The sequence below is a fragment of the Colius striatus genome, chromosome 2, assembly GCF_028858725.1.
Source record: "Colius striatus isolate bColStr4 chromosome 2, bColStr4.1.hap1, whole genome shotgun sequence".
Lineage (NCBI taxonomy): Eukaryota > Metazoa > Chordata > Aves > Coliiformes > Coliidae > Colius > Colius striatus.
Window position 1 is genome coordinate 102,550,655 of NC_084760.1, and position 25,140 is coordinate 102,575,794.

At 42.9% G+C, this 25,140-nt stretch overlaps 2 protein-coding genes and 1 non-coding gene across 3 annotated transcripts; 2 read left to right on the forward strand and 1 right to left on the reverse strand.

The window, feature by feature from the left end:
• Positions 1-51: 51 nt before the first annotated feature.
• Positions 52-8,825, forward strand: TCP1 (t-complex 1). The gene is made up of 12 exons (XM_061991633.1): positions 52-224; positions 1,666-1,751; positions 2,503-2,631; positions 3,219-3,316; positions 3,612-3,722; positions 4,384-4,565; positions 5,168-5,294; positions 5,628-5,803; positions 6,478-6,601; positions 7,622-7,814; positions 8,121-8,284; positions 8,539-8,825. The coding sequence occupies exons 1-12, from the start codon at positions 152-154 to the stop codon at positions 8,750-8,752; spliced, it is 1,677 nt and encodes a 558-aa protein (XP_061847617.1). The 5' UTR covers positions 52-151; the 3' UTR covers positions 8,753-8,825.
• Positions 1,062-1,197, forward strand: LOC133625049 (small nucleolar RNA SNORA29). The gene has a single exon (XR_009818347.1). It is a non-coding gene; the product is annotated as a small nucleolar RNA SNORA29 (small nucleolar RNA).
• A 154-nt stretch (positions 8,826-8,979) lies between the features above and the next one.
• ACAT2 (acetyl-CoA acetyltransferase 2) lies at positions 8,980-17,719 on the reverse strand. Its single transcript, XM_061991634.1, has 9 exons — positions 17,578-17,719; positions 17,331-17,465; positions 15,930-16,111; positions 15,069-15,186; positions 14,173-14,316; positions 13,264-13,386; positions 12,379-12,533; positions 10,272-10,382; positions 8,980-9,216 (listed from the first exon to the last, which is right to left on the reverse strand). The coding sequence occupies exons 1-9, from the start codon at positions 17,624-17,626 to the stop codon at positions 9,049-9,051; spliced, it is 1,185 nt and encodes a 394-aa protein (XP_061847618.1). The 5' UTR covers positions 17,627-17,719; the 3' UTR covers positions 8,980-9,048.
• Positions 17,720-25,140: the final 7,421 nt, after the last annotated feature.

Genomic DNA, 25,140 nt, shown 5'->3' on the forward strand with positions numbered 1-25,140 from the left:
GCGCCGCGCGCTCGGATTGGGCGGGCGCGGCGCGGCCCTGCCCCTGCGCGGGGAGGGCGGTACCCAGCGTCCCCCGCGGCGCGCTGGCCATTCCGCGGCTCCGCGCGTTGCCTGCCCTCACCCTGCGGCCCTGCGGCGGCCGAGCGGGAAGATGGCGGCGATGGAGGGGCCCCTGGCTGTCTTCGGAGAGCGGACCAGCGGCGACACGATCCGCACGCAGAACGGTAACGGCCGCGCGCTGCCGCCAGGGGATGGAGAAGCCGTGGGGGGAGGGGATGGAGGAAGGTAACATGGCGCGCCCGTTACCGCCGCCATGTGCTCACCCGCCTCTGCCCACACCCCGCACGGGAAAGCGCTCTCTGCTGCCGGCTCCTCTCAGTCCAAGGTCGGGGGGAGTTGTTGGGAGTGCTGCTGCTGCCGTGAGAGCGGGTGGGTGGTACCGTGCCTTCCCCACGGCCACCGTGAGGAGACGGGAGGCTCTCGCCGGCCCGCGCCGCTCCCAAGCGTCTCGGTGGCGGAGAGGGTCAGTGTCCCTTTCCCTTTCTTGCTAGAAGGGCTGAGAGCGGGGCGATTGCTGTAGAGAGGTGGGCTATGCTCCGTCGCGGCTTCGTAGGCTGTCAGCCGGCAAGGCCAGAGGGTCAGCCGAGGAACTATGTGTAGAACCTTGTTGGGCCGCCGCACAGGGAAAGAAGCTGCTTCTGAAAGTGGGGACCGTCCCCAAGATGAGAACCTTTAACTGTAGTTCTCGAAAACGTTCCACGTTTCTCAGGATTGTATCGCGAGTCTTGAGGAAAGGCTGCAAATTCCGAGGCTGTTCTCAATTTCCGACTAGATAAAAGACAAAGGAAGATGCTGATGAGTTTCTCGCTAATGCGGTGTGTCGAGTCATACAGCTCTGTAGGCACAACACTTGTAATAAAAAATATCTTTATGTCTGAGATTCTTGATTATGGTATCTTTGGTACAGCGGTTGATTCTTTTAGAAAGATGCCATTACTCCTCCAAAGCAAAAGAAACAGTTAAATTGTTTGAAGTTCAAAATGAAAGACTGAGGTGTAACTATTCCCATTATACTACCACTTTTTCAATTTACGGATTAAGTGGCTATGCTTGTGGGATAAAGAAAAACCTGCCACGGTCTGAAGGAAAAGGTTGTTTGTATCTTTTTCCTAAATGAAGTTGGCAGAACATACTTTAAACAAGCCAGCATGTTAAAAGCTTCATCTTCAGTAGCAACTAAAAGGTCACTTTTGATGGCTGTGACTTAGGGAATTCGAGCTATGTTTCAGTCTTGGACCTCATTGAGACCGAACGATGTGTTACTGATTGCTGTATGATGATACCATTGCTCTCTGTCTGCCTAAAACTGAGAAATACACGAGTGCAAAGTTTCATGGCATGACTTGCTGTTGCCAAAAGAGCAGGTGCTACCAACCTCTGCTGAACTACCCCTGCTGCTCTTCTAACCTCACCAGTGTCTTCCATCTTACTAGAAGAGCAGAAACCATTTTTTTCCCTGACACTTGCCATGTTAATTAGCTGAATCAGCTTGGAGGAAAGAGTGATATTTGGAACAGATTGTATTATTTTTAGTAGCAGCAAGCCATTACTAGCTTAGCTAGGCTGAAACTTAACACCTTTGTTTTTCTTCTTTCATTTATTCAGTTACTGCTGCATCTGCTATTGCCAATATTGTGAAGAGTTCTCTTGGGCCAGTTGGTCTGGATAAGATGTTGGTGGATGATATTGGGGTAAGTAAGGTTTCCTTAAAAAGTTTTAGGAGGACTTGTATTGCTTTGTAAAAGTACTTACACTTAGTATCCTTCCTAGGTCTAAGGTGCACATGCTTCTTTTGTTTTCCACAGTTCTGAGGGGGGGTAGGAGGAGAAGTGTGGTTAACATTGAGCATCAAGTAATGAATGTTTGTTACATCACTTTAGTTGCATCTCATAGTAGTTTATGTGGTACTCTTGTCTCCACACGCAAGTTTTTGTTGCCACTTACAGGTCTCAAAGTCACAGGAATTAATATCCCCATTAAAGACAGGCCTTTCACATTAGGAGAAAGAAAAACAAACAAAAGATAATATCACAAGATTTTAAAAGCAGTGTTGCCTATTTCATATTTTGAATGACTTCAAGTGAATGAGGAAAGCCTGCCATTTGACAGGCTGCTGGAATAAAATGCTGTATTAGAAGGTAGCCACTGCACTGCTGCTAATCCAGGAAGTGCAAAAGAAAGTATTTGCTAAGTTTCTGAAATGTAAAAGCTTTACTGATAAGAAGGTGCAGATTCTGCACTGGTAATGTTTCTGTCATTGGAGTGGTACTCCTGGTTATAAAAAGGAAGCAGGAAACATTTGGTATTAATAGTTAGGGACATTTGCAAAGAATAATTAAGGGCATTTGCAAACAGTAATTAACTTTCATTTGTATGAATGTTACAAAACAACAGTCAATACATAACGGAAGTACATATTACTATTTGATTTCTGCCAATTAGGACGTGACCATTACTAATGACGGTGCAACCATTCTGAAACTGCTGGAAGTGGAACATCCTGCCGCAAAAGTTCTTTGTGAGCTGGCAGACCTGCAAGACAAAGAAGTTGGTGATGGGACAACCTCTGTGGTACGTAGGAAGTTTTACAACAGGCAGAACAAACAACAAAAGTCAGCGTTTCATTATCACAGCATGGCTTTTGATGTACCCATTATGAATCTTGATGCAGTGTCAGTCTGCTAGACACGATGAAAACCTTGTGGTTGGCTGAATGTAAGCAGGTTTTTAAAGCATGTTACAGAACAAAGAAGTCAGACTTGTGAGTTTTTTTGAGATGTTAGTTTCCACAGCAGCTGATGCTCTGGAATGGAATTTGTTTACTGCAGTTTAATTATCTATTTTTAACTTTCTTGAAGCTTGAGGATAGATTATGAGTTAAGGTTGTGAATTTTTCACAGTCATGACAAATTTAAAGTATTAAGGCTAATTGAGATGCTGCATGTTGAAAATTTGCCTGAAACTTTTAACAACTTGGAGGGCAGTAGAATCAAAATGGCTTTTACCCGATGTCAGAAACTAATTCTAAGTTTCAAGTTCTTGTTTCCTCTGAGTAAACAGCAGACAACCATTGGGGATTTTACTTTTCACTTAATGGCAGCAGGCAGTTACTTTGCTTCTTATGGAATACATGTACTGAGTGTTTTTATTTCAAACAGGTAATTATTGCTGCAGAACTTCTAAAAAATGCCGATGAGCTAGTGAAACAGAAGATTCATCCTACCTCCATTATCGGTGGATACCGACTTGCTTGCAAGTAAGAAACTAGTACAGTTGAAGTACATTGCGGGGGTTTGTTTAAGGTACGATAACAGCATGCTTTTTGTGTGTTCTTGTATTTGTGACCTCATTAATACAGACGTCTTGATGCAAGGTGGATACTGTGTTTTGTTTGGGAGGGGGTTGGGTCTTTCGGTTGATTTTGCTTTTTTTTTTTTTAATATCCCGTTCCTCTCCTAAAAGATCATCCCCATGAAGGGATGCAAACATGTAAGATTTTTGCCTTTTTGTAGGGGTGGATTTCTTCACCACTGTTTGTCTTTATTTTACAGGGAAGCAGTTCGATACATCAATGAAAATCTTATAATTAATACAGATGAATTGGGCAGGGAGTGCCTAATTAATGCTGCTAAAACATCAATGTCCTCTAAAATTATAGGAATGTATCCTTTAACTCTTGCTGAAGTTAGTTAAGTGAGAGTAGATTTGACTGAGTAGCTAGGCTGCTTTCCTTTAAAGCAGCTTTTTAGTATGGGCTACAGTGTTCAAGTTGTTGTTTTTATAACTGGGGTGTAAAAGACATTGCACAGATCCTCTTACCTGACATGGGAAAACACGGTCAGGCTCTTTTCAATGCACTGAAGCCTGGTTAGGCACATAACAATAGCTTTAGCAGTGTATTTTGTTCCCTCATGACATTGCACATTAGTGAGGCTAGAAAAGGAGTTGTGTGAATGGAAGTCAAGTTCCTGCGGAGTAAAACAAGAAGAAAGAGGGTTGGGTTTTACTGCTCTGGGTAGTCCCAGGGGTTCCTTCATGTTTTAGCTTTGATGCTGACAAGGGAATAGAGCTGACCATAGGACAGGTGTTTTTGTTTAATACAAAAAGTGTGTAAAACAAGGCATCTGCCCTAGTTCTTTACCAGTGTTTCATCTTTACGAATTACTTGTTCCTTTAAGGCAGCAGTAAATGAAGCAGTTCTGTGGCTTTCTGGAGTTCCTTTTGACTCTTAGTTCAGGTGCTGTCACAGACCTTTTTTTTTTTTTTGCCCCTAAAGCATAATATTAGTTTTCTTCTTTAGTTTTAACCTTAACAGCATTTTAGTGATGGTGATTTCTTTGCTAATATGGTGGTGGATGCTGCACTGGCAGTTAAGTACACAGACCAGAAGGGTCAGGCTCGATACCCGATCAACTCGGTTAACGTCCTGAAGGCCCACGGCCGCAGCCAGAAGGAGAGCATCCTGGTGAACGGTTACGCTCTGAACTGTGTGGTGGGCTCCCAGGGTAAGAATACACTCTGCTTCAGAAAGCTTTTGTGGCAAGTTGGTCTTTTCCCTTCTTCTGCATGGATCTTGTTACTGACTGCATTAGCTGTGAAACATGTGAGTTTTCAATTCAAGAAAAATTCAACAAGAACACACAAACCCCGTATCACTTCAGCTGTGGTTTCTAGGCTAGGGTCTGCCCACTAATGTTACTGTAGTTTCCCTAGCTCAGTAGTGGCTTGGTAACATGGTTATCTGGAACATGAGCACTTGCCTTGTGGCGAGCTACTGTCAGGTTTGTGAGGAACTCCTGATATTTAGCAGAGCTGTGTTGGGATTAGGTAACTTAAAGAATGCGAGACGATGGGTCAGCTTGTCATGGTCACTCACATTTTTGGGGCTGGGGTCTGTAAAAAGGTAACAGAGGTTACAGGAGAGATGTTTTAATTTTAAAAAGAAAAAAATTGACTCTTTGAAAGCATTCTGGCATTTTTCTGTGCTAGAGCAGAACTGAAGCAAACTGAATGGAAACGTGAAATGTGACCGTTCAGTTTTAACCTCTAATTGTACTTTGTTAACTCGATTTGACAAAATCTTTTCTTTCTTGTTTTCTCTTGTCAGGTATGACCAAGAGAATAGTTAATGCAAAGATTGCATGCCTTGACTTCAGCCTGCAGAAAGCAAAAATGAAGCTTGGTGTTCAGGTTGTTATCTCAGACCCTGAGAAGCTGGACCAGATAAGGCAGAGGTGTGTGGAGGGATGAGGAGCTGAGACAGTGGGGTCTCCCAGGCTAAGTTGGGCCTCGAGGTGGCTTGATGTAATTTTGGCTGAGTGCAGGAGGAAAAAAAAAACCACATTTGAAATGTTAACATTTCCCAGTAATACGAAGTGTTAATGGCAAAAGTCTCCACTTCTGGAGGCAGAACTAGTATTAAGTCAGTTTTCCAAGCCGTCAGAGTATCTTTGTGCAGTGGTCTCTTGCAGAGCTCTGCATTAAGATTCCAGGAAATGAAGTGACAGAATGCGATTTTTTTTTAGATGTTTAAATACATTTTTCTAACTTTGCCACTATCCTCGCAGAGAGTCAGATATTACCAAAGAAAGGATCCAGAAGATTTTGGCCACTGGTGCCAATGTTATTCTCACCACTGGAGGCATCGATGATATGTGTCTGAAATATTTTGTTGATGCTGGTGCTATGGCAGTACGAAGAGTTGTCAAAAGGGACCTTAAGCGGATTGCTAAGGCATCTGGAGGTGGGTGTATATGTATATAAAGATACACACCTTTTTCTTTAAGTAAAAGCTGTTGGTAGGGTAGTAGTAACTAATTTTCAAAATACGTCTTTGTAACATGGAAGCTGTGCAAAGAGAGAATGAGTAGAGCTGAGCCACTGATCACAGATTTTAACTTTACTGTTGGTTTGAAGTGACTTCTCTCAAAGTAGATGAGTATTGTAAGAGTTGCCTGCCTGCTGCAGATTTACAGGGAGGAGAAAAAAGCTGAGGCTGTCCGCTTGTGGAAATAGGAGCCATAATCCTTATTTATTTAGAAGTCTTTATTAAGCACACATTCGTAAGCCTTTGTTTGGAGAGTTAAGTACATTGTTTGGGTAGTTCAAGACAAATGAACTCCTAAGGCATTGAATACATACTGAAAAAAGTTCTGGCTCTGTACGGATTTTTATCTGTCAATTCTTTAAACTCACAAGAAAACATTTTCATTATGGCAGAGCACAGGAGCTGTGGAACAGTGCTGTAGAAGTTGAGTTAAAAGAGCAGTATCAGTTAAAAACTGGATTACTGAATTGCCTCCCTATGCTGCGTTTGGTTCTGGTTTTCTTTCTGTATGCCTGTTCTGGGAAGTTGGCAAATGAAGGATGTGCTGGAATTGGATGCTAATTTCACTTTTTTTTGTTTCTTTGTTTAAGCAACCATATGTTCAACCCTTGCAAACCTTGAAGGAGAGGAGAGCTTTGAGGCATTAATGCTGGGACAGGCAGAAGAGGTCATTCAAGAGAGAATCTGTGATGACGAGTTGATTTTAATCAAGAAGTAAGGATCTTTTTAAAAATACTTGGTTTTGTGTACACTTTGTACTAAGTTTGGGATAAAATTCCATTTATTTACTTCCTTGCTATTTCCCTGGTAGAAGTAGTTACATGCATGGGCAAGAGTGTTCAAGTCCATGGCAAGTTAGAAGTGTAAGTATTAGCATTTAGGTTCTGCTGCTGGGCTTAGACACCTTTCTTTCATCAACCATAATGTGTGAGACAATCAGAGTGCTAGTTAGCTGTTACTAAAAGTTTTGTTAATGAAAAGTTTTTTCTAAACCGTCTTCCTTTTACAGACAATAAAGGGAAATAGGTACCATCTGAGTCATTTCATCTGAATAGGGATGTGCAAGCTTAGTCTTAACTGTTCATAGTGGAAGACAGGGTTTACTTGTGCTTGTTTCATTGTATCAACCATCCGCTTGGTAGGATGAAATGGACCACAGTGTTAAAAGGGTTGGGTGGTTTTTTTTTTTTAAATGAGTAAGAGCAACTGTTACTAACTGTCCACACACATGGTATTTTCCCCTCATGATTTTAGTATGCCATTGCTGTCTTAATACCTAAAGGGCTTGAGTATGAGTTTATTCTTCATGAACCTATCTTGGATGTTAACTTTTCCAGTGCTTTAATATCCTTCCTTGGTATTTATCTTCCTGTAGTCTCTCATTGGTATATGTGAACAAAGTACCCTGACCCTAACTGCACTTGTGTGGCAGTTCATGGGACTGCTTGTACTGCACTGTTGTCAATCATTACCTCACTTACCCCTATCTGATGAGCTCTAAAAGACTAAAACTCAGCCTAGGTTCTTCCACATTGGAAGTAAAACTACTGACTTACTGCACTACAGTGCACATATCCTGCTGGGGCCTGCGACAATGTTAAGATTTTTCCTATAAACATTGAAAGAATCTGGCTCAACTGAACTTGGCTTTAGAAGAAAAATTTAATCAAGAAAAATTATAATTTATATTGTTCAACACACCTGACTCCTGATTCTTTTTCTATTTTCCCCTAGTACAAAGGCTCGTACTTCAGCATCAATTATTTTACGAGGAGCAAATGACTTCATGTGCGATGAGATGGAACGATCTATACATGATGCTCTCTGTGTTGTTAAAAGGGTTCTGGAGTCCAAGTCTGTGGTCCCAGGTGGTGGTGCTGTAGAGGCAGCACTTTCAATATATCTTGAAAATTATGCAACCAGCATGGTACGTGTCTTGCAGGCAGAAGTAAGGCCGTGCATGTCTTAGCCTAGGACAATGGGAACTCTCGACCATTTTATTTTCTACTATAAGTTCTGTGGTTCATGAACACCTTACCACCTTACAGAATGTAAGATGCAAGGCACAAGTTACTCTTTTCTCTGATAATTAATTAGACTTATATGATTCTTTGACCTGTAAATGAGGTTTGCATGTCAGAAGCCTCTTGCCTACTACTGATGCCCTTGATCATGGCTGTATTTTTTCCGCTTGTTGGAGCAATTGGTTTAAAGTCTTCTTTCCTGTTTCTAGGGATCACGTGAACAACTTGCAATAGCAGAATTTGCAAGATCCCTCCTAATAATTCCCAATACGTTGGCAGTAAATGCTGCTCAAGATGCAACAGATCTCGTTGCAAAGTTGAGAGCGTTCCACAATGAGGCTCAAGTTAACCCTGACCGCAAAAACCTGAAATGGCAAGTATCTGTCTGGGGGAAGGATACAGAAAGCACAGCAGGATGGGGGAGTGAGGTGGAAAATTGTTCTGCTGGTTTTCTGAAACATAGTTTGCATGTTAAAAAAAAGAGATACTTGTTACTACTGAGCTTTTCTAGTCCCTCTGTCCTTCACTCCTGTATGTATGTCACTAAGAGCTACTTGTAGCTGAAGAACACTTTTCACTCTTACTTTTTCTACCTCTCCCTCCTCTAACCAGATTTCTTCTTCGCAGGATTGGTCTTGACTTGATCAATGGAAAGCCTCGCGATAACAAACAAGCCGGTGTCTTTGAACCAACCATGGTCAAAACCAAGAGCCTAAAGTTTGCAACAGAAGCTGCAATTACTATCCTTCGAATTGATGATCTTATTAAACTGCACCCCGAAACTAAAGAAGAGAGAGGGTGCTATGAGGATGCAGTTCATTCTGGAGCACTTGAAGAATAACTTAGGTTTTATTTATGTTTGTCTAACACTTCTCACTCTTGTAACTAAAACATTAATAAAACAAGTGGTTGAATGCTGCTGCTATTTTCTTGTGAACAAATCAATTCTTGAAAGTGAGGTTGGTCTGGGGCTTGAGAATTTAAGCTCTAGCATGTTAACACCGTGAGTGGCTGCCTACTTCTTAAAAAGTAAGGGAGCAAGCTTAAGCAAAACAAACCAATGCAAGCTCCATGACCAGAAGTTTATTAGTAAGCCGTTTTGAAGCTAGTTAACAGTAGCTGTTAATTCACTCACATTCATCTCTCAACACACATAGCTATTCCCATTCCTCCTCCTATACAGAGAGCAGCAACGCCACGTTTTCCACCTGTTCGTTCCAGTGCATGAAGAAGAGTAACAAGGATACGACAACCAGAGGCACCAAGAGGATGCCCAAGAGCAATGGCTCCACCTTGGACATTAATCTAAAAAAAAAAAAGCCAAGACAGAACATCCACTTCAGAAGTCATTTTAACTGCCGTAGTTGAGTTTCAATGTGAATGACCTCACTGGCTCGAGTCCTTGACTGGGAGTAAGCCTGAAACTGCTACTACCCTTTCAAGGAGAAACTGAACATAGAATCGCAACAGCTGTTATTAAGTCTTCTGCAAGCGGTTTATCTTTATTCTCTGGAGGTAATCAAGATGATAATTGAGGTGAATTTAGGGAGAGGAGACAAGTATCCACACTTGATGCCATCACTAGAAGAATACAGTGGCAAAGACCCTTCAGCAGCAAATGGTGGAGTTAATTTTAAATGTGCCTAAGCAGTTGCCTGGCTGTGCAGACACATGCAGCTGTAGCCTGGGCAGGCAGGAAAGCACAGTTACTACAGAGTAGCATGAGGAGTCATAGAATCTTCAGGGTTGGAAAGGACCTTGAAAGATCATCTAGTCCAACCCCCCTGCCAGAGCAGGACCACCTAGAGTAGGTCACACAAGAACTTGTCCAGGTGGGTTCTGAATGACCCCAGAGGAGACTCAACAACCCATCTGGGCAGCCTGTTCCAGTGCTTGTCATCCTCACAGTGAATAAGTTTTTGCTTGCGTTTCTTTGGAACTTCTTATGTTCCAGCTTGTACCCATTGTCCCTTGTCCCATCATTGGGCATCACTGAGAACAGCCTGGCTCCATCCTCCTGACACCCACCCTTTACATACTTGTAAACATTAATGAGGTCACTCCTCAGTCTCCCCAAAGCTCAACGGCCCCAGCTCCCTCAGCCTTTCATCATAAGGGAGATGCTCCATCATCTTGATGGCCCTGTGCTGAACTCTCTCCAGCAGTTGCCTGTCCTTGAACTGAGGGGCCCAGAACTGGACACAATATTCCAGAAACACCTGTTGGGGGTCCCAGCCTTTTTGCTGATGGCAAAATGTCAGGAGGACTGTTCTCACTTCTTTGGATTACCATCTGGCTGTACAGAATGGAACAACTTTGAATTACAGGAGACTAATTAGGGCCTCAGATATATTCATTACCTTTTCTGGGTTTACTTTCAGTTCTTTAGCTATTGCAATTGATAGTGATGCAAAAGCTTCGTTAATTTCAAACAGGTCAACTTGTTCCAGAGTCCAGCTGGCTTTTTCGATCTGAAAAAAACAAATAGAGGCTTTATTACCTTTTAGGCCTTCCTCAGCACCAGAGAAGCTTTTCATAACATTTAAATTGGGTGATTTGAAGCCACTCCTTCTAAAAAGACAAAGGAAATTAAAAAAAAATATATATATCTCTCTATGTATCTATATATATTTATATAGCCAGGGTTGACCATGGAATTCTTGAATACGACAATGCTTCAGTGTTAGCAAAAGTCAGTGCAACGTGCTGTAACATACTAGCTGCTCTTAAATCTGGAGTAATTTTACACATGTAGGGGTGGTGGTGTAATTGAGGGAATCAACCTCTATATTGTGCCCTTAATAGAACAAGTACTGCTTTCAAAAGGTTTTAACAAAGCCAAGTTTTTAACAAGGGAAGTTTTTGTGACGAGTCAGATTCCATTAGGAATTCTCTGCTTAACAGAGACTTTTACACAGGAAATAGTGAAATGGCCATTAGTGATGAGTGTCAAGTGTAATGTGTCCAGGCTCTTCTGCCTTTAAGTTGAAAGTTGCTACCTGAAGCTTTTCACAGGAGGCTGTTTTAGAAGATGGTTTGTTGAATGTTTTCACCTGAGAAAATCTTGTGGTGCAGTTCCTTACTTGTGTACAAGCACAGGCATGTTTCACATATTTTTACTTCCACTCACATTGTTTCTAACAGCAATGCTGTTTCACAACCAGACAAACAGACTGGTGCTTCTCCAAGACTATAGTCAAGGAGGACAGCCTCTTTGTACTAGCTATGATAGAGACAGTATAGAAACCATTTCCTTCCGAGAAGAGTCTACAAGATTTACTATGTTGCAACATTAACACGCTTGGCCTAGTCATTCTCACACTATGAAGTGCTACTACGAAATTCTAAAGAGAGAAACTGATCATATATGGAGGGTGTAAAGTGATAACACCTTACAAAGTAAGGTGCCCTTTTTCAGAGTAATTACAAAGTTATAGGTACCACTAACGAAAGCTTGTTCTACATTTTGAACTAAACATGTGTACTGGATACATTTATGGCAATTCTTGATTTAAAAGAACAGCTTGAGATCTGATAAGAAGAAGCTTCAGCATTACAGTTCTGACTTTCTTGTCAACAGACACAGCTTGGCTGAGTTCAAGTTAGGCTTCTGTGTTGCCAGGACACTTCAGAGATGAACAAAACAGGACTTTTACATAATATAAATAAAACTAAGAAGGAATACTAAAGCAAACCTGTCCTGCAAGAGCTCTTTTCATGCTGAGTTTCATAGCAGTTTTAACAAGTAATCAGCCCATTGCCATGGGCTATGTCAATTTAAGCAAGCAGTGTGGTACCACAGTGTCTGCTCACTCAAGGCATTTTACTTGAGATCCTTGCCCTGTGGACCAAACACAGAATGCATCAGCGGGTGCAGTAATGGTTTTAACACCTTAGATGTGCCTCTGGAGGACACTTCGTTTAGTTTCATCTCAAAGGAACATGATTTATGTGCTCCAACCCTTTGATAGGCCAAACCTATTGTAATTTAAAAGGCACCATCACATTTGCTAACGCAGATGCACTCCCTGGCCTTTCTCTCAGTCTTGTACTACTGCAAATACAACCAGGCAGTGATCTGAAAATTAATCTCTTCAGGTACAGCATCAGAACCCTATCATGGCAGTACCAAATCATCCCCAAATTAGGTTACTACATGCACCTATGAAATCTGATCTTTAGAAGGCTTTAGATAGCCTTCTACAAACTCAACTAGTTTATGCTCTGAGCTCCACTCACACACATAAGCATTCTTCTTTTTTTCCCCCAAGGAGTAGGCACTGGCCTGGTAGCACTAGAAATCTTACTACAGCTGAGAGTATATAAGATTGGCTTGTTTTCACTTAGGTATTTTTTCCTACTAATTTTTCCTTAGACTATAGAGAAACCAAGACATGGTCAGAAAATTAAAAGCAATTATAAGCAAGAGTTTTTAAATAATAGATAGATAGATAGATAACTACTTACAGCTTTCTTTATTGCTGAAATGGGCCCTACTCCCATTATAGATGGATCTATACCTGTCTGAGCCCAAGATACAATCTGAGCCAAAGGCATAAGACCTCTCCTAGCAGCTTCCGATTTCTTCATTACGATTACAGCTGCAGCTCCATCATTCATACCTGTGGAATGACAAACAATTTGCATGTACTTGTTGGGCTTTGTAGCTTTTATTATACGACGTTTTCCTGCTTGCCTAAGTTCACAATCTAGACAAAACAAAAATGGCCAAATCTTTTATTAGTTTAAATCATTATTTGTTCAGATCAGCCAAGTCTGATCTCTGACACACACTTAACTGGGGTAATGTATCTATACTGCTAGAAATGTGACACGTTTCTGGTTTCTATTTGGAAAGCAGCAGGTGTAAGAACTGAAGTACAATCTGAAAAAGGAGCACAGCAGATTAGGAAGACTTTGGAAGAAGCAGCATAAGGACTCAAGGGAGAAGGTTCAAAGCTGCCTGTGACAAGAGAGTTAACCCCACAAGAGTAACATTTTGAAACATGAATTGTTAATTTTTCCTTTGTCCGGACCTGCAGAATTAGAAACCACTACATACATAGTTTTAAGAAGGATGTGGTTTCTATTTGTTCCAGCCTATTAAATATTGCTGTTATTGTCCAAACACTTGTATTGCTTCTTAGAAAACAAGCAAACAAAACACAATTTATCTGTAAAGAAATCCTCCACCACAGTTACATTTGAGTGCTACCAATGTTGTCAAACACATTGCCATTTTCTGCAAAAGGCATCCAGCAGCAACCACACAGCACCCAAACCCCTTGGAGAGACTCTGCCTTGAGCCTCAAGCAGCTACTGCTCTTTTCCATTTCAGTTTTACGGACCAACCTGAAGCATTAGCTGCTGTTACTGTCCCAGTTCCGTCTGTCAGGAAGCAGGGCTTTAACTTTGACATTGTTTCCAAGTTGCTCCCATGTCGAGGGTGTTCATCTGTTTTAACTTCTATAGGACCTGCAAAACAGAGCATTATACTCACAGGAGGATTTAATCACACACACACACGTGTCTCAAATAGAAGGTCAGCACAAACAATAGGCAGATAGGAACGTGCCATACTCCCTTTAACCCACAAGCCATTCTCATGTTGGAGAGAGCTTCCAGCTCAGTTCAGCTTCACAAATTTCTGTAACCCTCCAGCTGCTTCTAGCAGGACAGACAGTTGAGTTTTCTGAGACAAACACTCACAATTAAAATGCTGGCTAATTGTATAAAACCATGTTCCTTGACGTTTCTAAACCAACAGGTTCGCTTCCAAGCAGAGGCCTATCTTCCAGATGATACTTGTAGGAATCTCACAGTCAAGTGTCATTAAATACTATTATCTAAACTGGTACCAGGAAAGCCCTTCATCAGTTTGCAACCAGCCCAATGCCAGAACTGATTCATGATTTCTGTTCGGAAAATTCAGTTTTTGCACCCACCTCAGATGGAGCTGAGGGAATTCCCCTGGTCTAGAAGCAGACCTTTGGCTCAAGCACTGTAACAGGTCTGTTCATATCCCTAACAGACATAAAGAGAAACATATCTAATATATGTAACAGTAGTAGTATTTGCAGAGAGCTACCTTTCAGTATTCCACATTTGCATTGCTTCTCTCTTATTTAAAAAATAACCACTGAAAGTTGAAAGAGAGCAATAGGCTACAGAACAGCCTAAAAGAGGGAAACCATCCACTGATTGTAGGAGACAGACTTTTTTTTCCCATAGTATTAGTTATCATTATCCATTCACACTTACCTTTTTTAGAAGGTACAAGAACAGGAACAATTTCTTTTGTAAAATAACCAGCTTTCTGTGCTGCTTCCGCCCTGTTTTGTGACTCTACAGCAAGTTGATCTTGTTCTCCTCTGCTGACTTGCCACTGACTGGCCACATTTTCAGCTGAAATAGGAACAAAATGCAAACTGCCATCAGGAAGTGCTAAAATTTTAAGTTGCAAATTTGTAAGCACAAAGGTGGACATTAATGTTTGCTGTAGCAAGCAGTTAAGATTGTTGAACAATTTTTATTCTGATTTCGTCATTTTGTTTGCTCATGATTGAAAATTTCCAGGCGGGACCTCCTCCTAGATGGTTTATCAAGTTAAATATAAATGTAAACAAGCTTTTCTAGTTCATTGCCTCTCTGGACTATTCTGCTCAAACCTCTCTACAGCTACTTCAGGGCAAAGAACGGTTCTGAAGTTACTCTGTTTCATAAGCAAAGTCTGAAAAAGCAGTTGGTTGACTATCTCATCCAGGTTGCAATACCCTGAAGCTTCAGAACTATGTGTGTCCACAGCACAATTTACATAATTCCTGCCCACTGTAAATCTGTGCTGCTGAATGCTCTAGTTACAGACAGGGATTATTTTGCTTATTTTTCCAGAAATTAGGCTAAATTGCTCAGATGCAAAAGAGATGCAGTGACACTAGTTCATACAAAAAAAATCCTCTAAAACAGCATCTTTACAACAAAGCAGCAAATGCCTTCGTTGCCTTTTAATATTAGGTATTTCTTTCTTTTTCACAACTACAACTTAAGTACAGCTTGAAACACCTTATTTGAAAGTTCAAGTTTCTGAAATTTCCTATCACTGAATTCTTCCCCCTTCCCCAGTTAACCATTTCATTTTCTGGACTGTCACCACATACCTGTTATACCCATATGATACTGATAAAATGCATCTGTAAGGCCATCGAGGATAATAGTGTCCTGCAAGGAAGCCTCTCCCACTTTCACTCCAGCTCGCATGTGAATTACATGAGGTGCCTGCAAGAAGGTGTTTCAAAAGGAGTGAGATGTTTTGTATCTCCTATGCACAATATAGCCAATTAGTTAAAGACACAGACCCTCTCCCCTGCAGATGCAGGTAGCTACCCCAAATAATCCTGGCAGTCTGCCCATCTGCCTGCTCTGTCTCTCTCTCCAGAGTCTGCCAGCTGGTGTGGTGTTTGGCCTGTGCATTTCCCCAGCAGTAGCTCACCAAGGAGCAAGTGATTGCTCTCCACAGGTCAAATCAGTCATCACTGGGGCCACAGGGCCACGGGCCTCCCATCCTACCAGTCTGCTCTAGGTTGTTCCACTGAATGTCAGCACCACTCTAAACACAGGCAGCTAGCCAGCCCTGGCAGAAAAGGCCACCTCCTCCTTAGGCACCAGATCACTGGCACAGCACCAGTCCTCAATACAAGCCATGAGATGGATACCTTGAAATAAAAGTGCTTTGCATCCATGCTGAGCTCAAATTGCTTGGAGAACAATAAAGCTTCCAGCTATTCCTTCTTTGGGCTTCTTACAACACAAAACCCCCCTTGTTTATTGCCAGTTGTCACAAACAATTCACCACAACAGGGCGAACAAAGCTACTGTAAATTCATTCCCAAGGGCAGAAACCAAAGATATCCTTTCAATTTGTCTCCAGAGAATTAGCCTACAAATACAGGGTTTCAGCACTGCATAATGCTGTTTAGTCCTGGTAAGTCAGTGGCCTGCATGTGCAATATTGGTTTTACCTTGCTCATACTTTCCATGCCTCCTGCCACCACGATGCTGGAGTCCCCCGTCAGAATGGACTGAGCAGCCAGACATACCGCTTTCAAGCCTGACCCGCAGATCATCTGGCAGCTCCAGGCGGGCACAGAGTAAGGGATTCCCGCAGCAACACTTGCCTGCCGGACAGGATTCTGGCCGGTACCTGCAAGAACAGGCAACGTTCTTCCTTTTCCTGTTCTAAAAAGCAAAGGTCTACCTTGTCAATTTTCACAACGGGTGATTCCATCAACATGTAGAGCTCGCTCCTATTTTCGGTTGGTAGATAGAGAAGTTCCTAGCAGTAATCTGTAAGCAGGAGCTTAGTTACCTCTCTCATTTGTATTGCTCATCAATAAAATACCTGCAGGATCAGTGACTTGGTACTGACAGTTTCATATCTGCAACTCTGCTTTTGACAGCAGGTCAGATGAAACATCGACTTCAGATTAGCACTAGCCTGTTGCACCTGTGTAAGATGAGAGCTCATTTAAATTGCTACTTTGTGAAGGGTTTATTTCTGACATTTTCTGTACATTACCAGCAGACAACTTTCCCTAAAAGTTCCTATGGAAACCAAAAGCACAATTATGCAAGGAAGGTCTCAAAGCTTCCATTCTTTATTGTGATCCTAAAGGAGAGAATAGTAGTGCTATATTCAAAGAAAACATCCATTTTTATCTCCATCCCCCCAGGTAAAATAATGCCAGTTCTTTGTATGCAAAGAAACTGGTAAGGAGAGCACATCACTCAGTGAGCTAAAAATAAAGCTGATCCAGATTCCTGTATGTTAGACAAAAATCTTATTTTTTCCTCAATCTTTAAACATAACCTGCCTTTTGACTCTGCTGATTAAACACTACCCTGGAAAAAGTAGGGGAACATTCAAAACCAACAATTCCCTATCAGATGCATTCTCATTAAATAACAATATTTGTTTCCAAGCAAGTGACATCACTTATCTTGCACATCAGTCTTGCAGATAAATGCAGGCTTCACTCTTAGAATCACTGAGTTATCATTACTTACGATGTTAAATTTACAAGAGATGACTAACATGAGAGAAGGGATGCTGTAACAAAGAAACTGACTTTCATACATATGCTGTTAGCTACTTTGAGGATTTAAAAAAAAAAAACCAAAACCGCTATCTCCCCACCACAGACTTTCCAAAACCCCAGCAATGGTCACCCATAGCGCTGCGAGAAGCGGCCAAGATGCCGCTCGAGTCCTTTGTTAACGAACCACCCTCTTGATGGCAAAGAATAACGTCCCGAAGCGTGACCCCCGAGTGGTTCCGATGGGACGTGGCCCTAGAGAGACGCCGCCCAGCACCCCCGGCCGCGGGAAGAGGCATCTCCACTGCCCTCCGCGCTGCCGCGTACCTGCGGTGAGGACCTGCCCCAGGATCACCTCCGACACCTCCGAGGGGGCCAGCGCGGCCCGACGCAGCACCTCCCGGATGACGGCAGCCCCCAGTTCGTGCGCCGGCAGCGCCGACAGCCCGCCGTTGAAGGAGCCTGGGCGGACAGAGAAGAACGCTCAGCACCGGCATCGGGGGGCGGGCGCGCACCCGCCTCTCGCCTGACCCCGGCGGGAGCGCCCGCCGCCCGGCCCGGCCCGAGCCCTCACCGATGGCCGTCCTGGCGGCGGAGACGAAGACGACGGGATCGGCGCTCATGGCGGCGGCGGCGGCAGCAGGCGTGTGGCGAAACTGTAGACCGGGACGGGAGCGCACACAGGAACAGCAGCGCAGCCGGCGCCGCCCCTCGCGTGTTGCCGGTCCCGCCCCTCACCCGCGCCGGCGCCCTCCTCCCGGCAGCGGGCGATTGGTGGCCGGGCCCCTGGGCAGAGCGAGGAGGCGGCCGGCAGTGGCGCGGTCAGAGCAGCCTCCGCCCGCCTGTCCGCCCCCGGGCGCCTCGCCGCCGCTCCTCCGGCGCTGGTGGGGCGGGCAGCCACCGCCCCTGGCCGCCTTTGGCCAGCTCTTGCCTAATGCTCAGTTCCTTACAAAATAAAACGTGCAGATCAAATGCTCTTTTGTTATATTGTGGATCTAGGTGTTGTTTCTTTCACGGAGGCATTTAATCTACGTGACCTATGTGAGCCAACAGAATAATAATTAAAATCACATTTAAATCAGACTCCAAGATTGCTGATTGCTGGTCTGCTCAGCAATGGTTACTGACACCCTGAGATTACCAACACCCAACGTGCCCTTTTTCTTTTTTTAACAGAAGCCTAACAGATATATATATTTCTTTTTATCACAGGCAGTGCCATGCCGCTGGCCCAAAAGCCACTCCTGTCCAACTGGCACAAAGAAGCAACCGGGGGCTGCTTGCAGGCTGTCTCCATGGGAGGCAAATGCTTCACTGGGAAAGCCAGCGTAAGCCAGAGGTAGCCCATGCTGGGAACAGCAAGCTGAGAAGAGGCAGCAGTAGCAATGATGGCTGCCACTTGGGCAAGCAGAAATGTTTCTGTGTGGGGAAATTCAGCCGGGATGCCTAGAGTGGTGGGGTGCACAGCAACAGTGTTAAGACACTTGGAGCAAGAAGGGACAGAGTAAAGGGAGGAACCAAGAGCCTAAGTCAAAGAAATTAAAAGCATTAAAAAAAAAGAAAGAAAGATAGGCTGGCTGAAATCGCACATCTCTCTCACAGCCTACATCTTCAGTCCTTACTTCTTCCTGGGCAGAGTCCAGTGCTGACTCATTTAGAATCATAGAATGGTTGGCATTGGAAGGGACCTTTAGATATCATCTGGTCCAACCCCCCTGCAGAAGCGGGTCCACCTAGATCAGGTCACACAGGAACGTGTCCAGTCGGGTCTTGACCTCCAGAGAAGGAGACTCCACAACCCCTCTGGGCAGCCTGCGCCAGGGCTCCCTCACCCTCACAGTGAAATAATTTTTTCTTAAATTTTAATGGAACTTTTTGTGTTCCAGCTTCATCCCATTACCCCTTATCCTGTTGATAGATACCATAGAAAGAAGGGATGTCCCAACCTCCTGACACCCACCATTTAGATATTTGTAAATACTTATAAGATCCCTGCTCAGTCGCCTCTTTTTTACCAAACAGATACTCGGGGTAACAGACATGCCAGCCAAAGCACCACATTGCAGCTGCCATTGAAGGCTAAGAGATGGTTAGAAAACCTGCTGCCACTCCTACTGCAGCCAGAGTATGAACAGCACAGCAGGCACGTGCTACAGCTTTTCTTCTATGCTGCTGTGCACTCGGGACAGCTGGTAACACATGAAATCTGGATGAGAAAAACACGTTTGGTGTCTCTTCAAAAGACTCATCAGTAATTAATTAGTAGATCTACCATACAAGCAAAACTTGAGTATGTATTATTTTAAGCAATACAGAGTGATTGTTTTACAAAAATACTATATAGTGCCTGAGCAACCCTACACCACGGAGTGTAGTCACTGCACCTTCTCAAAATTCAGTGCAGAATGAGTAATGTAAACATATAAGGGCAGCACCAAGTAATCCAGTTTATCAACTGTACCATATACATCATTCTTAGTGTAATATTTGACTAATTATAACTTAAGGTCATCAATGCAAATACAAAAGCAATAATGTAAGATGAGCTTAGATGAACACTAAATGTTAGCAGGTGTGCAAAGTCCAAAACTGACAGAACACTTAAGTAAACAGACAGGATGCCTTTTCTATTTAAAACTTCACAAATATCACTATGAATATTGAATGGAACATTAAGAGAGACTTCAGCCCCTTCCCTCCCCACATATCACCTTTAACCCACGAACAGATAGACTTTGAATGTGAAGCAGCCTTAGGCACTTCAGGCCACTTTACCCCAATGAGATGACCTGCTGCACTTTTGCTCTCAGCCTCAAAGAGCAGAACTGTTTTGCAACTCAACACCAGTGACAGGCTGGGCTGCAATACTGGGCCACCCTGGAACAAGAGAGATGAATGAGTTTTACCTTGGTATCTTTATCAGACTTGCAATATCCTGTTTAACTCTGCTTGGATGGTGTCCAGGACTGAGATCTAAATGGATAAAAAGGATGTGTAAAGGAACAAAATCATGTAGCAATTGCACAAAGGCAAATAATTATGAAACATTGCCATGGTTTAACCCCAGCCAACAATTAAGGACTATGCAGCTACTCACTCGTCCTCCCCTTTGCAGTGGAAAAAAAAAGAAGTAAAACTCATAGGCTGAGATAAGAATGGTTTCATAACTAAAATGAAATAATAACAATTAAATATATAATGATATAAATGAATCTAACAAAAAGAGAGGGAGATATAAAACCCAGAGGGAAAAAAAGGAAAAAAAACCCTTAAAGTGATGCCCAATGCAATGGCTTACCACCCGCTGACCGATGCCTAAGCAGCGATCTGCCCTTCTCCACCACCTCCCTCAGTTTCTGTGATGTTCTGTGGGATGGAATAGTCCTTGGACTAGTCTGGGTCAGCTGTCATGGCCATGTTCCCTCCCAGCCCACTGGCAGGGCAGGCTGAGAAGCAGCAAAGGCATTGACACTGTGCAGCACTGCTCAGTGACAGCCAAAACACCTCTCTGTTAACAACACTGTTCTCAGCACTAATCCCAAACACAGCCCTGTACCAGCTACTAGGAAGAAAATGGATTCAATCCCAGGTGAAACCAAGACAAACATGTATGGTACAGATCAAGGCTGTTGTTTTAACAAAGTTGTTGATATAAACTAAGCTGCACCTTTTATAGGTAAAAAATCCTGCAATGAACACTTACTTTAAATTTGTAAATCTTGACATGAGATTATTCTAATCTTAAAATCCTCTTAATTTGCCAATGGCATCCTGGCTTCTATCAGAAAAAGTGTGGACAGCAAGACTAAAGAAGTGATTGTCCCCTTGTACTTGGTGCTGCTGAGGCTGCACCTTGAATACTGTGTTCAGTTCTGGGCCCCTCACTACAAGAAGGACATTGAGGTGCTGGAGCGTGTCCAGAGATGGGCAATGAAGTTGGTGAAGGATCTGGAGAACAAGTCTTATGAGGAGCAGCTGTGGGAGCTGGGAATGTTTAGCCTGAAGAAGAGGAGGCTGAAAAGATACATGACCAATCTCTACAATTACCTGGAAGGAAGTTGTAGCAAGGTTGGGGTCACTCACTTCCCCCAAGTAACACATAATAGGACAAGAGGAAATGGCTTCCAAGTTGTGCCAGGGGAGGTTTATATTGCAGATTAGGAAGAACTTTTTTACCAAGAGGGTTACTAAGCATTGGAATGGGCTGCCAAGGGAGGTGGTGGAGTCACCCTTCGTAGAGAGATTTAAGATGCACAGGTGAGCTGCTGAGGGATATGGTTTCGTTTAGTGATGGGCCTGGCAGTGTGAGGTTAGTGGTTGGACTTGATGATCTTAAAGGTATTTTCCAACCGTAACGATTCTAAGTTGTTTAGCTGAAAAAAAAAAAAAGCACCTGGGATCCCTCAGGACACATCAGGCCCTCAGGCTCGCTGAGTACCTTTAGTACCTTAGGGCCCTTTCTCATGTCTACAAAATCAATTCATTCTATTTCCAGGTTTTCTTACCAGTGGACTGGCTGGTATTCAGTTGTTCAGCACATGTCTCAACAAACAAGCTGTTTTCCCAGAAACTATAAGGTTTACTTTACTTTTTTTCTAAAATTTGTCAACCTTAAACTCCAACCTGACTGATTGTGTCCTTGGAAATCAAGTTCTTGCTACGTAAAAAATGTTCTTGGCTGTGATAAGAGAAATCTGTGTTTTCCTTCAACCTATTTTTGTCAGGGCAAGCTCATAATCTAATCAGTGTTTAGTAAAAAATTCTGTCATCCCCCTCAGAGAGAAAAAACATTGTATTGTTAAAAACATCCCATCTTTTCTATGGCTCAAAACAAATCTAGTAAATGCCTGGGTTTATATCCTTAGCAACTATATGCAAACCTGCACTTAAAATGGAAGCTTGCAGTATTTATCAAGCACCCTAAAATGGAATTTAATTTGACTCACCATTTCACTGTAGCTGTATCTTGTATTATTAGTCAGGGATGTCTCTGGGAGAGGATCTGGAATTCACTCAATGGTGTGGTCAGCTTAGGAACAAAATTCCTGGCCACCATGTTGCACACACCAAGTCACAGGTGTGTGGTAGCATCACAAAGGCTGCCATCTTGGAGACAAGAGCTGCAAATCAAATTGCTTCTGTGAAGCTGAATATTATGATTTTATACGCTTTCATGGAGTCTTACACTTGAAAAAAAATTACAAACCACTGGCAATTAAGGGATGTCCTTATATGAGCTTTCTGAAGAAGTTTAATTATTTCTTACTTTAAAAAAATCTGAGAAAAGTACATGATAATTTTACCAAGACCCTCAAAAAAGTCACATAATGGTATACAAAGAAGGCATTAAGCTTTCAGTCTAGTACTCAGGAAGCTTTAGTAAGAGAGGGAGAGTTCCTGGATGTCAAATTTGTGCTTTTGCTGCCCAGATCTTTATGTAGTAGTTACTTGAAAGACCTCTCCATATCACTTCACAGTGCAGCAATCCCCACAGTTAATCTTTCTCCACACTTGTAAGCTACAGCAGCCTTTTCCAGCGCTCCCCCCTCCTCGTCCGAGCGCTCACCCTCTGCTCCAGCAGCAAAGGTACCGTGCTTTTGCCTTCCTCCATCTCACGTCCTTACAAGTTAAGAACAACCTTTGCAAGAACTGATTAGCCTTTCTTTAGTTCCTGATCTTTTAAGGTACTTTAAAACGCTAAGAAATCTACCTAACAGTACTCCACACGCGCTTGTGGGTTTGGGGGTGGTTATTTTTTCTCTTCTGAACGTACTATCTCACTTTTTTTTCCCTGCTTCCGAGCTTTCCTGACCCACAGGCTATTATAAAATATCAGTCTTTGATGACAGTGAATCGTTTTCCTCAGAGCCCGCCATTCCATCCCCCTCCCGCCCCACGAGCGGCAATCGGGGCCCGCGCTCCCGCGGGGCGCTGTGTGGGCGCCCCCTCGCGGCCGCCACCGGGGCGTCCCGCCACACAAACGGGCGGGCCAGCGGCCCAGGCGGAGGCACCAACTGCTAACTGAAACATGACCCACAACAAAAGGATGCAAACAGCACCCCTCCGAGCTTAGGGACGTCTCTCTGTTTGCGTTTGTCCAGCTGGCTTCCATTGGAAATCAAGAGGTGAAAAAGAAACCCAGAACCACGCAGGTTAAAACAATTACGAATGCCTTACAGTTAATGGATAACTAAGTTAATGCACCACACATTAAACATTCAAGGAACCTAAAACCCGGTGAGATAATACGGACAGATTGAAAACTACAATGACAACCATCTTCCATAGTATCCCACACCTGAGCAGGCTCTGTGTGTGAGCACAGTGTGGTAGGGAGACAAGGGTGTGGAGGTGCAAGGGACTGACTCCAGTGAGACAGTCTGTCTCATCAGGGCACTCACAACATTTCTATCAAAGCCAAAAGAGAGAGTCTACATCAATTTTACCATAAACGTCAGACTAACTCTTAAGCAACGAGAAAGATAAAAGCTCAATATACTCATTAGAAGTGCAGTGGTTCATTTCACCTGAGACATAGTTATTTCTTGTGTTTAACTATGACAAGCTGTCCTGCCCACACGTTCATAATCTGGTTCCTATTTCATCTTATTAGAGATTAATAAATACATGAATTTTACAGGTTCTTTTTGGTGGTGCTTGGCAAGATTGTTATGTGTCCTCTTATCTGAGGGGAAACAAGAAGTGTAAGTGTAGCCTGATAATATCCACATTAATTTGAAGGGGCAGACAGAAGGTGGGCCAGAACATAAAGCTCTGCAGACTGAGTCCATGTATTTCTAGCTGTCTCTGGTTGGCTGACTCTTGCTTAACAAGCATGTTTTCCACAACTGTAATCTACATTTGTAAAGATAAATTTAAAATAACCAAGTACTGACAGTGGGTAAAAAATGCAGGAATGTTTTCTACATGCTCACGAACACAAACAACAGGCACCAGGAGATTTATTATAGTCCCACACATTACAGTGTATCTGAGCTGGGCCTTTATCTCAGTACTATTAAAAAGGCACAGGGAAGCTCAGTTTCTAAACATAACAAAAAAACAGCCAAACTCCAAGCAAATGCTGGGAGACCTTGTATTTAAATCAACACTGATATATAGAAAATGTTAGGTAATTTACATACAGAAGAGAATTACCCAGAAGCAGCCCTGTATAAACAGACTCCATCTTTTATATATAAAAAGTTTCAATTTCTTATCCTGCTTGGCTTATATGCATTTTTAGTATTGCAATGTTTACATTTGTGCATGGGGATGTCAAGCCAATATTAAGGCCTACTCTGGTCTTTCAGCAACTCTTCCACGCTGCCATATCCTGTGATGGCTTCATCTGTTAATTAGCACCTTGAATGCTTAAAAGAAACACCTGAAAGGTATTTGCAGAGGTAAGCAGAGGCAGGAGTAAGAAACCGTAATCAGTAATCACAGTGTCTTTTCCAGTTTAAAAATGAGGTAAGGCTCCAAAGGAATTAATTCAAGTCCTCTGTGCTTGTGGTCACTAATTATACAATCCTTACCCTTTTTGGAGTAGCTATGTCAAAACACTTGTAGCCTGTCATGGGTTTCAGAATGCTTGAAGTACTCACTGAAAAAAATCTATGTACTGATATATATATATATATATATAAAATATATTTATGGATGTGGGGACATATGGGTTGGAATCAATTCTCTTGCCAAGATAGTCTTTCTGCTAACACCAAGAGTCATGAGAGATTTCTGGAATACCTTCGAAAGTGATGTAGTGACAGTCAATTACACCAGCACAACCCAGCTGAGAGACTCATTTAGCCTACAGCTTTATTACTTCATTGGCAAGAGGGAGAAGTATTTATTTACTTGTCCTAATAACATTGCTTGAGAAATCATGAATAAGAAAGATCATTTTCAACTAGCAGCTCAGTATGGGGCAGCAATTAAGAGCAAACAGTATGTTTTATTCTTCCTTATTCCTATATGGTGAAAGTGAAGTTTAGTTTCTTTGGAAGCAGCTGTAACTTCACTCTTTTCTTTCACTGTCGATTGATGCTGATTTGCACCGCCACCACCGAGCTCGGTTTACCCGTGAGAAAATGTTCCCTTCCCGGCCTGGCAGCGGGGCAGAAAGCCCCAGAAG

Coding starts and splice junctions, on each gene's coding strand:
- TCP1 (XM_061991633.1), top strand. CDS start 152: ATGGCGGCGATGGAGGGGCCCCTGGCTGTCTTCGGAGAGCGGACCAGC. Junction 1,752..2,502: donor TGTTGGTGGATGATATTGGG/GTAAGTAAGGTT, acceptor TCTGCCAATTAG/GACGTGACCATTACTAATGA. Junction 2,632..3,218: donor GTGATGGGACAACCTCTGTG/GTACGTAGGAAG, acceptor TATTTCAAACAG/GTAATTATTGCTGCAGAACT.
- ACAT2 (XM_061991634.1), bottom strand. CDS start 17,626: ATGAGCGCCGATCCCGTCGTCTTCGTCTCCGCCGCCAGGACGGCCATC. Junction 17,466..17,577: donor CGCCGCCAGGACGGCCATCG/GTGAGGGCTCGG, acceptor CTGTCCGCCCAG/GCTCCTTCAACGGCGGGCTG. Junction 12,534..13,263: donor AACAGCAGCTAATGCTTCAG/GTTGGTCCGTAA, acceptor GTCATTCCACAG/GTATGAATGATGGAGCTGCA.